The 12,634-nt window shown below is 38.9% G+C and overlaps 1 protein-coding gene across 14 annotated transcripts in view; it reads left to right on the top strand.

Annotated features, from left to right (window-relative positions):
- The window catches only part of HDAC9 (histone deacetylase 9), a 923,925-nt gene that overhangs the window by 542,253 nt on the left and 369,038 nt on the right, over positions 1 to 12,634 (top strand). For all 14 annotated transcript variants that reach the window (XM_032304495.1, XM_032304501.1, XM_032304493.1 and 11 more), the window contains 2 exons: positions 643 to 853; positions 1,332 to 1,549. In XM_032304495.1, the coding sequence (XP_032160386.1) occupies positions 643 to 853; positions 1,332 to 1,549 (429 nt within the window). The remainder of the gene's footprint in view (positions 1 to 642; positions 854 to 1,331; positions 1,550 to 12,634) is intronic.

Here is a 12,634-nt window from a genome sequence, read left to right as displayed (position 1 = left end):
TTTACATTGCCAGTATACCTTTTTACTTCAACAGTATGCTAAGGCATTTTTTAAATAAACTTCCCAGTTATTAAGCCTAAAATTAGCATCATTTTCAATGTGGAAAAGAAATCTTTATGTTCAGTACAACGGCACTCAATACTAACTTATTTCCAATAGTTCAACTCTGTTTTTATTTCTCACCCAATAATTTGGTTGGTTTGAAAAGACACACTGTTGGACAAAAGAGGTGGAGGCGATTAAGAGGTACAAACTTCCAGCTGTAAAATAAGTAAGTCACAGGGATGAAAAATACAGCATAGGGGAATATAGTCAGTGAGATTGTAATCAGTTCGTCTGGCGACAGATGGTGACAGCCCTCATCAGGGTGAGCACATCTGGTATATACAGATGTTGAATCACTATGTTGTACACCTGAAACGTGGGTAATATTGTATGTCAACTACACTTCAATTAAAAATAAAAAAATCAGAAGAAGAAAAAGAAGACATGCCGTCATACATTTTCCTTACTTAGCGATCAGTCAGATGGGGTTTTCTTTTGGGTGGAGGGAGGGAGAATTTCAGAATAAGAAACTACGCTAATGCTGTACAGACCTAGTGGGTGAAAGAGGATTACCATCTCTGTTACTTCTTGACACAGGCTTCGAATTCACTCAAAGAAAAACAGAAGTGTGAGACCCAGACGCTCCGACAAGGCGTCCCTCTGCCTGGGCAGTACGCTGGCAGCATCCCAGCGACTTCAAGCCATCCCCACGTTGCTTTAGAGGGAAAGCCCAATAGCAGCCACCAAGCACTCCTGCAGCATCTCTTATTGAAAGAACAAATGCGACAGCAGAAGCTTCTCGTGGCTGGTAAATAATCATGACACCATTCGCGGATCATTTTAGGGCTTGATTTATCCGTGATCTGGTGTAAGGTCTTTTTTTAGCTCAAGACCCTCCTAAAGATTGAAAGCGTCACACAAGGATGTCCCTGAGACTTGGTCTTGTGGGAAAGGCTACTTTTCCTGTTTATTCCTCTAGACATGTGGTGGGGGGAAACACCGCACCTTATTTAACCTTCATACATACTGAGGCCAATGACTGGTGAGTCACCAGCCAGGTGCTTACCTGTCTCATGTTCTGGTACTTCGCCCTCCATCCCCTACAGCCTAGCTTTCTTCTGATGTGTGCCTGGTAGAATCACTAGTGTTCATCACATTTATCTCCTATATCTATTTTCTGTGGGGTGTGTGTGTGTGTGTGTGTGTGTGTGTGTGTGTGTGTGTGTTTGTCTATTCCTAAGCAAAATTGTGCATATGTGTACATGTACATATATATATTTTTTCAGGTGGAGTTCCCTTACATCCTCAGTCTCCGTTGGCAGCAAAGGAGAGAATTTCCCCTGGCATTAGAGGTACCCACAAATTACCCCGTCACAGGCCCCTGAATCGAACCCAGTCTGCACCTCTGCCTCAGAGCACGTTGGCTCAGCTGGTCATTCAGCAGCAACACCAGCAGTTCTTGGAGAAGCAGAAGCAATACCAGCAGCAGATCCACATGAACAAAGTAAGCCCCCAAGTCAAAGTCAGGAGGTCACAACCACCAGTGGGGAAAGTGGGGTTCCCTTCTCTGGTCCAGGCACACAAAAGGAAAATGTGGGTATCTCTGCATCATCGTTGACAGGAGATTGCCATCCTAGCCCTGGGGACAGCATCACAATATCAGTATTTTTACCCTCATTACATTCACAGCATGTTTGTAGCAACACTGAGATAACTGATTGGTGAGGGCTTCTATGATTGAGGACCTGTTTGAATTCAGAAGCACATACAGGCACATGAGTGCAGAGCCCCATTTTTTTGGTTTCATAGAATAGGCTTGGGGCAGAGTTGAAGGTGGTGGATTGACAACTTAAAAAGTTCCCACAGGTGCAGGCAGATACAAGGTGAGCGCACAAACTATTTCTCAGCAACTTGTATGTATCCATGTTCTATCTATTTTTTAGCATGCCCCATTTTATTCCAAACTGCATTTGAAGCAACTTCTCAGAAATGTGTGGTAATTTTCTGGCAGCCTTATTGTGGCCAAGTGGGAAGCTGATGTCCGTATCTCACCACATCCTTAGGCGCTCTCCTGTTGAGGCAACCACAAAGAAACAGTGATTACAATATAACAACGTCTGGCAGGCCAGGCCCGTAAAACATCTTCTGTGAATTCATAAGCAAACTCGTCTACTCAGTTTTGACACTACCCTCCTCTATGACAGGTTTACAAAGCCGAGTCTTCTCATTCCTGGGCATGTTATTGTCATTATCATCGTCCCAGATAGCATGATTCTATGAACAGCATGGTTCATATCCTATCCTTTGTTACTGTATCATCTACAAGTATCTGTAGAGGTATGATTATTAAGAAACGCCATTCTGTTTACTAAAGGTAGCTAAAAATTGGCTTACTGTTGAAGAGCTTTATTGCATCGTGACAGAAACAAAGCAGTGCCTCATGGGTAAAGGTCTAATCACCCTTCTAATAGCAGTAGGAGAAAGGGGTTCTTCATCAGGCGCTCACTTTACTGCAGGCAGGGCAAGAGGTTTTCTGTTCTCACAGGCAGAGCCAGGAAGGGAGCTCGGGCTGAAGACCATACAACTGAACAGCCCAGCCCTTTGCTGCCTTCAAAGATGGCGTGGGGTTGCGGGGGAGGGAGATGGGCGCTGGCGATGGATGGCCATGGCCACTGTCTTTAATGCTGTCTCTTACTACACTGCACATGGCAGTCCACGATACCACATGCTCTTTATATATCATCAGGTTGATGCTGTTATTGCTACAACATTTCTCTAAGTTTATAAAATTATTTTGTACCAAGGCAGTCTCCCTGGAGGAGACCAACTTCCTTCTTGTAAGAGTGGCCTGGTACTCATTGACTTGAATGTGACTCTGTTTATGTTTGCTGTATTGTGGAAGAGTTTGGCTTGTTTGTTTTGTGGTCTCTCAGCACTACTTAAAACTACGACGTATTTACTGCGTAAATTGTCCGGTGACTGATGCGAAAAATTTATGAAGGAAGAAAAATTAGGAATCCTACCTTTTGCCTCATAATATTTTGTTTTGTTTTTGTTTCTTGTTTGTTTTGTTTTAAAGAGAGAGAGAGCAAGCGAGCAAGGGAGCATGAGCAGGGGAAGGGCAGAGGAAGAGGGAGAAAGAGAGAATATTAAGCAGGCTCCATGCCCAGTGCAGACCCCAGTGCGGGACTCAGTCTCATAATCCTGAGATCATGACCTGGGCTGAGAGCGAGAGTCTGATGCTGAACTGAATGAGCCACCCACCCACCCCATTGCCTCATAATATTTTGATCTGGAATTAAGTTCATTAGATTCCTAGGAATACTTTAGAGAATATTTTGGAATACATTATTTCAGACTCTGTGGTATGCTGATAACAGAATCTTTATATTTTAGTATCACACTTGAGATTTTGACAGGCGGATGCTAACCTCAGTCACATGGAAGAAACCAAGATGAAAAGCAGGCATTTGCATTGAGCAATGAGAAAAGCAAATCTTATCAGAGACCTTCTCCCATGTGGAGCTGATTCCTTGGAATCTGTTAAGAATTCTTCCCAAAATTAGAAACAAACCTATACTTTCAGGTACATGTTTGTACAGTGGTTTGATTATTAAATCTTGTCTTAATTAGGCAAAATGAAGTCCAGAAAACTTCAAAGTACAAAGCTGATCTTTATATATTAACCCCTCTCAGCTTGGGTGTTTAGATTACTCAAGCAGGTCTCTTGTTGGCTGTTCTCCAAGTATGTATTCCATATGTTTGGTCCAATGGCATATGCACATTGGGTATTCTCCAGATTTTGAAAATATTTCACCTGCCCTCAATTGTCTAAGGGAACAGAGAAGAATCTTATTAAAGAAAATATTGAATTTCTGTCCCTATTCTGAAGTATTCACAATAGAATTATCAAGAAATGAATTGTTACTGCTCTCCCTTCCCTATGAGGTGATGAAAACATTTATTTCACATTATGTGAGGGCCATAACTTAGATGCCAAAACCAAAGAGTTTCTGTATGATCATATATTTATGTACACTCTAACCATTTTGAGTGACCATTGATGAGAAATAACCACAGAAACTTTAATTTATATCATTTTTTTCCTGGTATAACACATGAATCTGTATTGAGTCACGTCAAATTAGAGCCAAATAGTTGGCATCATAAAAACATGGTCCTGCTCTTGAGCAACTTACTATAGCAGGAAATACATGCTCACATAAAGACGTAGGTGTGCAAATAACGTATTTGAAAATGTCCTTTCCGTTTGCTCCCTCAACTTTTTTTATGGTTCTTTTTTTTTAAGATTTGGAGAAGCAAAAAATGCAATGACAATGAAGAAAAAACTAAGTAGATTTATCTCTAAACCTGTATCCTATGAAATATGATTGTCCTTCCTGCTATGAAATTTTTAATGACATAATGGAATTGCTAATAATCCTTAGAAGAATTAAAAGCAAAGCTGTACTTTTCAGAGCAGAGTATATACAGTAATTGACTTACTAAATTTTGAAAACTTTCTAATATCTTGCTATTGTTTGAGTGCATTTATGAAAGCAGTCGTTCCTGCCTGTTGTAACTCTACAACATAAATATTATTAATCATACTAAATAACTTACCTACCCCTTGCTTATTACTTTAATGACATTTACAGCAGAAATTTGTGTGTCATAATATAGTTATCTGTCTCATGCAGTTAGGATGTAAGTATTTAATAGTTTAGTATTTAATAGCTTAGTGCCAAAATGATATTTAGAAATATGACTGGAATGGATTTACATAGTATTTGCATTGTTATACAAGCTAGAAAGGTGAGTGGAAAACCCATCAGAATGATTTGTCTCTCTGGTCCCTCAGTTTGAATACTCAGTTTTCAAGGAAAGTATTTTGAGAAGTTTAGCCATAAGAAAGTCATGGTTTGCATGTTTCTTTGTTTTTTGTTTTTGTTTTTGTTTTTGAGATATTTAAAATGAGAAATGCATTTAACAATTTCTGTTACTATCATATGGTATATTCTTATAATGATGACTTGTGAGTTTTTTAAAAAAACCAAGAGTTTCTTTATACTAGCATCAAAAGAAGACTGTTGTTTTTCCCAGTTATCTTTCATTTTTTTATTGGAAGCTTAAAAAGCTTTCTAAAGACGAATCTTTCCCATAGATACAAAATGGCAAACAAAAAAGTAAGAGGGTATTGGTAATTTTCTTCTGGGCTCATTCTAAGTTTAAATATTGCAACAGAATTTCTGGTAAAATAAGACTGTGATTAATGAAAGCAAAACACTCTGAAGTTACTTGACCGTTTTTATGATTTTTGAAGTATTCCAAGCACTACCTAATTAATAGAAGGGCAAATCTCTAGCTGTATTACTACTGGAATGATATACAGAAATTTTCTTCAGTGTCTTCATTCATTTTTGTTATGAGATAATTTGGCATAGATTTCTGCCCCCTACCCAATGAAAACATTCTTTAAATCATTTCTGTTATAGTATTAATAGAATAGCATTGATGCACACTAAATTTCTACTTTAACTAGAATTTTTCTAGTACCCATATTTTTGGTACTCATTCTGTCAAACCCACATGAGCAGAAATTTCAAGAAACTTCTTCATTCAGTACTTATTTGAAGGAAATACTGATTTATTATACTTTATCCATTTAGCAACTCATTGAATTCTTGCTTTGTGCCAGATGCAACTTTAGGCACCAAGAGAATAATAACATTCATTGTCCTCCTGGAGCTTACAGTGTGGGGAGCAGAGGAATGAATATTCAGTAAACAGAGTAAACAGTAATACAGTATAAGTACTTGGATAGGGGACATGCGGAAGAAAATTGTTTCTTTGAGGAAGTAAGACAAGACTTACTTAGTTACCTCTCTGAGTTCTCTTGTCCTTTTTTTTTTTTTTTTTTTAAAGATTTTATTTATTTATTTGACAGACAGAAATCACAAGTAGGCAGAGAGAGAGGAGGAAACAGGCTCTCCACGGAGCAGAGAGCCCGATGCGGGGCTCGATCCCAGGACCCTGAGATCATGACCTGAGCAGGAGGCAGCGGCTTAACCCACTGAGTCACCCAGGCGCCCTTATCTTGTCCTTTTTATATCCTCCTTTCTTCCTCCCTCCCTTCCTCCTTCTCTCTTTCTTTTTTTCCTTTCTTTCTTTCTTTCTTGCTCTTTTGGTTTCTTTCTCTCTTTCTCTCTTTGTAATATGCTCTGTGATAAATATCTTATGCATTCCTTGGACTGGATATCAGCCAACACCTTTTTTAAAAACCCACATAAATCATGAGATGATATCTTCTCTATGTCAAGGTTCACTGTAGATATAAGTATTTATTATATATTTATTACTGTGATACGTAGGCATTTTGACATGAGTGCTCTTTTATCATAATAAACATATATCTAAGACGAGCTGAGTAAAGGAGAGGCCAAGCAGATGTCCTTGTAGCCCTTATTGAAGCAGGTCGATATTGTGTCTGACAAGGAAGGCATGAATCTAATTCTCCTCAAGTGCTGGAATAGAACAAATGGGGAGTTTTCGGAAGAGAATTGGATTCTTTGAGTAGTATCTCTTTTATTCTTTTTCTTGAGATAATTTTCTAACATCAGTGTTACATATTCTTCATGACCCCTCATGATTCATATCCACTCCTTGTCCCCGATCATCCATCCACAGCAGCCCATGGGACCATATTCTTTGCGGCCTGTGGTCAACACAAACATAGCGTGCGTGCGTGTGTGTGATTTTTTTCCTTATAAAATATCCCAGAAGGCATTTCTAAAATAGAACTATTTTGTGCACTATTGAGCAAAGTGCATATTTTTCCAAGGAGTTATATTTGAAGAACAACAACTATAAAGATGTAGCATTCCAGAAAGTTTACATTTTTTAAGTCACACTTCCTATTATCAAACACCAAAGGAAATGCTTTGTATTAGCTTTATTTTTTTTTAATTTCTTTTTAGCGTAACAGAATTCATTGTTTATGCACCACACCCAGTGCTCCATGCAATACGTGCCCTCCCTAATACCCACCACCTGGTTCCCCCAACCTCCCACCCCCGGCCCCTTCAAAACCCTCAGGCTGTTTTTCAGAGTCCATAGTCTCTTATGGTTCATCTCCCCTTCCAATTTCCCTCAACGCCCCTCTCCTCTCCATCTCCCTATGTCCTCCATGTTATTTGTTATGTATTAGCTTTATTTTAACCCAGGTACTTCTAACCATGGCTTCCTTGTGAGAAGATTCACATTTTAAGTGTGATTAGAGGAGAACCATGAACCAGTTTCTGCTCTTTGCTGCGCCTGTTACTCCAAGGGTATCTTTCCCTCCCCTTCTTTTAAGAGCTATGTGTCCTCCCACACCTTCTCCAAAGGTACTTTGGGTATCTTTTCCATAATACCAGCTCCCTGTTACAAGGAGGAGCCACTGTAAACTGGGACACCAAGCCAGCATTGTTATATATGTCATCTTCTCAAACTTAACAACTCACTCTTTTTAGTATCACAGAATTTAATGAGTTGTATTTTTTAATTTTTTTTATTTTTTTTTTAAAGATTTTATTTATTTATTTGACATAGAGAGATCACAGTAGGCAGAGAGGCAGACAGAGAGAGAGAGGAGGAAGAGAGCCCGATGCAGGACTCGATCCCAGGACCCTGAGATCATGACCCGAGCCGAAGGCAGCGGCTCAACCCACTGAGCCACCCAGGCGCCCCATGAGTTGTATTTATTTTTAAAGATGTTATTTATTTGACAGAGGAAGCAAGAGAGTACAAGCAGGCGAAGCAGTGGAGGGAGATGGAGAAGCAGTCTCCCCGCTAAGCAGGGAACCCCCAACCCTGGGGTTCGATCCCAGAGTCCCAGGATCATGACCCAAGTCTAAGGCAGACCCTTAACCAACTGAGCCATCCCAGCGCCCCACTAAGTTTAATTTCCAGGGTTTGAGTAGGTGGACCAACATGACAGGACTAGCAGTTGACAGAGCACGAATTCTGACATAGGTTGAATGACCCAAACGTCTATCCTGAATCTAAACTTAGGATTTTAGTGTTGTTTTTATCATGGAGCAAGAAACGAGATTTTCCTTTTTCTTCCTTTTTTTTTTTTTAAATACATTTTTTTTAATTTTTTATTTTTTATAAACATATATTTTTATCCCCAGGGGTACAGGTCTGCTCCATACCAAATGTGGGGCTCGAACTCACAACCCCAAGACCAAGAGTCACATGATCAAGAATCATGGGTATGCTCTACCAACTGAGCCAACCAAGCACCCTAAGACAACATTTTCCTAATTTTATTTTTGCCCAAAGTAGAAAGCTTACAATTAAAGGCAAGGCAAACAAACAAAAAAGGAGGATGATCTTATTTTATGTCTTAATTTTTGGTATTGGTTTGGATTTGTCAAGATGAAGAAACTCCTTTTCCTGACCCCACTGCTCAGCTTTTCTCACATTGCCCTCCATCCGGTTAGTAAGTCGGAAGCCTCTCTACGTGGCTCTCATGGGGGTACATTTAGATATCCATTGGATCGTAAAGCTTCCCAAAAGTGGGTGCAGTATGGCCAGGCCCTGACATTGCAAAACTGTTATTTTTATTATTATTATTACTATTTTTAGATTGGGGAAAAATCTTCTCATAAGAGCTCTGAGCGAGCCTGACGCTGAAAGTCTACTGACTTCATCAAGTTCAACTGAAATGCAAATTTGGCATCTCATCCATGGGTGGTTGGAAAATGCCTTGTTTTAAGTTTTGAAAAATGGATGAGTAGAAACTTGAACTGGGCTTTCATTTAGGAAAGTAGGCATTACTGTTGTCAGGTTTAATTTCTCTCTCTCCGTTTGACAGTAGGTTTCCAGGCAGAGTCTTTAATCAACAATTTAGGATTACATTTTGCCCATTAGATGGATAGTATGTCCAAAAACTTTAGCAGGCACCGAAAGGCAGTCTTAATTTTATAACAGTAAAAAGCCCCCTAGATTATTTATCTATCTATAGAGGTTTATAGAAGAAACTTCGACTTTGCCCTTAAATAGATGTTATTTCGACATGATTAGCCCAATGTAAATAGATCTGTGTAGGTATGTGCTGAGCTTCAAAAAAACCACTTACTGCCATCCCGGCTTACATCATCACAGAGAATTCATAGAGAAGCATTTCACTACATAATTACAAGTTGATGGTTTATAATATACAGAAAATGGCTTGTTGCTTTATTATTAGATGTGATGAAATCCCATGTTTGTAAAAGAAACTAAATGACCATTTCAGTGGATTAATGGGTAACATTCACAAGCGTTCCCAGTGTTGCTTTCATAACTCGAAGACCAAGGGAAGGACCTCGACCTTTCCTTTTCACTCTGCACTGTTAATCTAGTCAGAGACGCTTTTACTGAATGAGAAAAACAATAGTTGGACATGACTATGAGGTAAGAAAATAGGGGAAAGAAAAATATCTGGGGAATTAAGCCATGTGAATAGTTTGACTGATGTTGATTCCAGGCTGTTCAAAGGGAGAGGGAAGCTAAATAATTCGGTTGTTTCTCAACCTTGACAAATAGTTTCATTTGACAGGATGAAATAATTAAGTCTTACTGAGGAATTTTTAATAAAGCTAAGTGATTTGTGGACATAAAAACCAGCAATGTGTGGCAGTCTCTTTGTTATAGATTTTGGTTGCTTATAAAGTCCTGATTTTAGTTTTTGTCCCTTGTATCTTCCTGCCCTTTCTCTAAATACATATGAAATCTCAGGGGTTAGTGTGACCCTGAAATGTCATACGATCCTAGAGTATTCCCATTCCTTCAGGCAGAATTGCATCCAGGGCTAACCTCGCATATCTTAAATGCACCCTTACTCTCTTGCTATCAACTTAGTTGTATCAACCAGCAATAAAAAATCACTTCTAAAAAATAATCTCCTGGTATGGAGTTGTTCATGGTGTTCCACAAAGATTTGCTAGCAACCATTATGCTGCATGCTAAAAATTCAAATAGGAAGGCATGTTCTTTCCCTTGAATGACCCATAGACCTGCAAACAGATCATTCTAGTCAAAGAATGTTCTATATAATGAATAGTTCATATGAAATGCAACATCTAGAATGCTTGATGACCTTGCCAAGAGAAGTGTATGATTTCCTGCAGAATTATTTACTAATTTTGCAACTTTTGATAAAGTTTTGAACCTCCTCATCCAGTAATTCTCTAATCTGCAGGTTTTAGAGGTTTATAGTGAGGAGTGCATGAAAAGATGTACTGAAAGTGCTTCGTGAACACGGTAAGCACTACTAAATTTTAATGCAGCATTTCTATTCTTCTGTAGCACTAATAGCTTCATTTTCCTTATTCTGTTAATGAAAATGGTTGGTTTTCTGGAAGTGCTAAAATATTTCCAAGATACACATTTCCTACTTGCCTCAATCTTGCATCAGCCTACTTTGTTGTAAACCAAACCACTAAATTTGGTTCCAGCTTGAGCCTTTGTATTCATCATGAAGCAGACCTTGTTTTCTCTTTGGAACAGTATTACTGTTAATTATTGAATTATTTAGCGAGGTATAATTTACGCAGCAAAATGCATTCCTCTTGCTGTACAATTCACTGAGTTTTCACAAATGCCTATCGTCACATAATTACCACAGTCAAGATATAGAACAGTTTGTTCCCTTTCCAAATTTGCCTTGTGTCGTTCCTTTGTAGTCGATCCCAACCCCTACCTCCAACCCCTGGCAAAGTAGTTGAATTTTTTTACCATGTAGAGAACATAAAACAACTCACAAGTATGAAGGATGGCATATTTTAAGAACAGGCAGACATCAGCTCGAAATGATCTAAACCCTAGAATGTTGAAGTAAGAAGGGCCATAAGGGATTATTTTCAGAGGTCATAGGCGGACACTCTGTGGACTGGAGCCATTCCATTGAACTGCTGTTCATTGGTTTGCCTAGTATCTTAACAAGCATTTCAATTATTGGTCAGTCTTTTTTTAATTGGTTAATCTTTAAAAATAGAAAGATTTCAAATACAAATCTGGATTTCTGGCATTGTCTGAAAAATTGAAAATCTGGCTACACTGGGACCCATATTTCTATGTGGCCGTTATTTTCTGGGGTTTATTCTTGGTCATCCATTTTTAAATAGAGCTTGTGCTGCTTTCCAGATTATCAAAGCAAGGGTCGATCAATGGAGAGAAAGGGAGATGTTTATGAATCAATTGATTTGAAGATCATTGGCTTTGAGATATTGTCTATTCTGAGGCTTGGTCCAAAATCACCAATGGTGACTTTCCTTAACTGTGCCTCTGTACATTACCATGAAAAAGCAAAGAAAGAAATCTTTGAAAGAAAGCATACTATCACCTGAAGATTGGAAAGGGGATTATTGGTGGGGGTGGGGGGGAATGCTATTATGTAATAAAAAGACATAAGATTACAAAGTGTTGTAAAAGAAGGACAAATAGCTCATTTGTGTTCTGGTTAAGTCTTGTTGCACTCTCTTGCTGGGGATTTATGTTCTGAAAGCTGATCTTTCTGTTTCTACGTTTGCCTACCTCAATCTAATCTTCTAGAGCACTTGGAGTAACCATTTACAAATACAAATCAAATCATGTCAAGAGCTAGTTTAAAACTCCCCAGTTGCTCCTTATTGTCAAAGGATAAAATCCAATCTTTTTGTGGCCTACAAGGCTGTCATGATCTGGCTCTTGCCCCCATTGCTGACCTCATCTCCCACTCCCTTCCCTTACTTGCTGACCTTCAGCTTTGCTGGCCTCCTCTCCAGTCTGTGGGGAATGTCATTTCAGCCCCAGCAGTTGTGTTAGTCACTGTTCTGTATGGAATGTTCAACCACCAGATCTTCTCATAACTCCCATCTTGGTATTGGAGTCTCTCTTCACTCAAACATCACCTCTTCTGAGGGTCCTTCCCTGCCCATACAAATTAGACACAGATGCTCACCCCTTTCCCCATCACTCTCTACACATTAAGTTCCAGTCTTCAGTTGCTTATTTTCTGCCTCTTCCTCTGAGATGTTGCCTGATGGCACTTCTCAGGGTGTGGCATATAGTAAGTGTGCAATAAAAAATTGTCCAATGAATGAAAAACTAGGTGGGTAACTTTCTCAAACTCACTGGAAACACTGAAAGGAGGAAATTTTCAGTAGCCTTTCCAGAAGTTAACACCCGTCTAAGTTATTGAATTACTAGTGTGATTTGAAACCAGAAAAAGGATATTTTAATTGCAGGCATTGTTTTAGACAACCATTAAAGTTATACAGACAAACATGTTTTTATTAAGAATTCACTTCATCCCTAGATTAGTTTCATATCTCTTCAATATTGGTAAGAAGGGAGATTTTTCAGTTAGACTTTTAATTAGTGTGAATAATGAACCAATATTTAGAAAACATTTCTCTCTTGTTATTTAGTTTGTGTTCTTCTGGCAATTTCCCTAAAATGCACAAAAGTGAAATGGCATAGAGTATTTTGGCTTGAGGCGGAGTGCTTCTCTAAGTAGACCTCTCAGTTTGAAAGCCCTCCATGCTCTGCATGTTGTTTTTGAGAACAGTTGGTACATACC

This window comes from Mustela erminea, chromosome 11, assembly GCF_009829155.1.
Source record: "Mustela erminea isolate mMusErm1 chromosome 11, mMusErm1.Pri, whole genome shotgun sequence".
Taxonomy (NCBI): Eukaryota; Metazoa; Chordata; class Mammalia; order Carnivora; family Mustelidae; genus Mustela; species Mustela erminea.
This window is presented reverse-complemented; position numbering and strand designations above follow the sequence as displayed.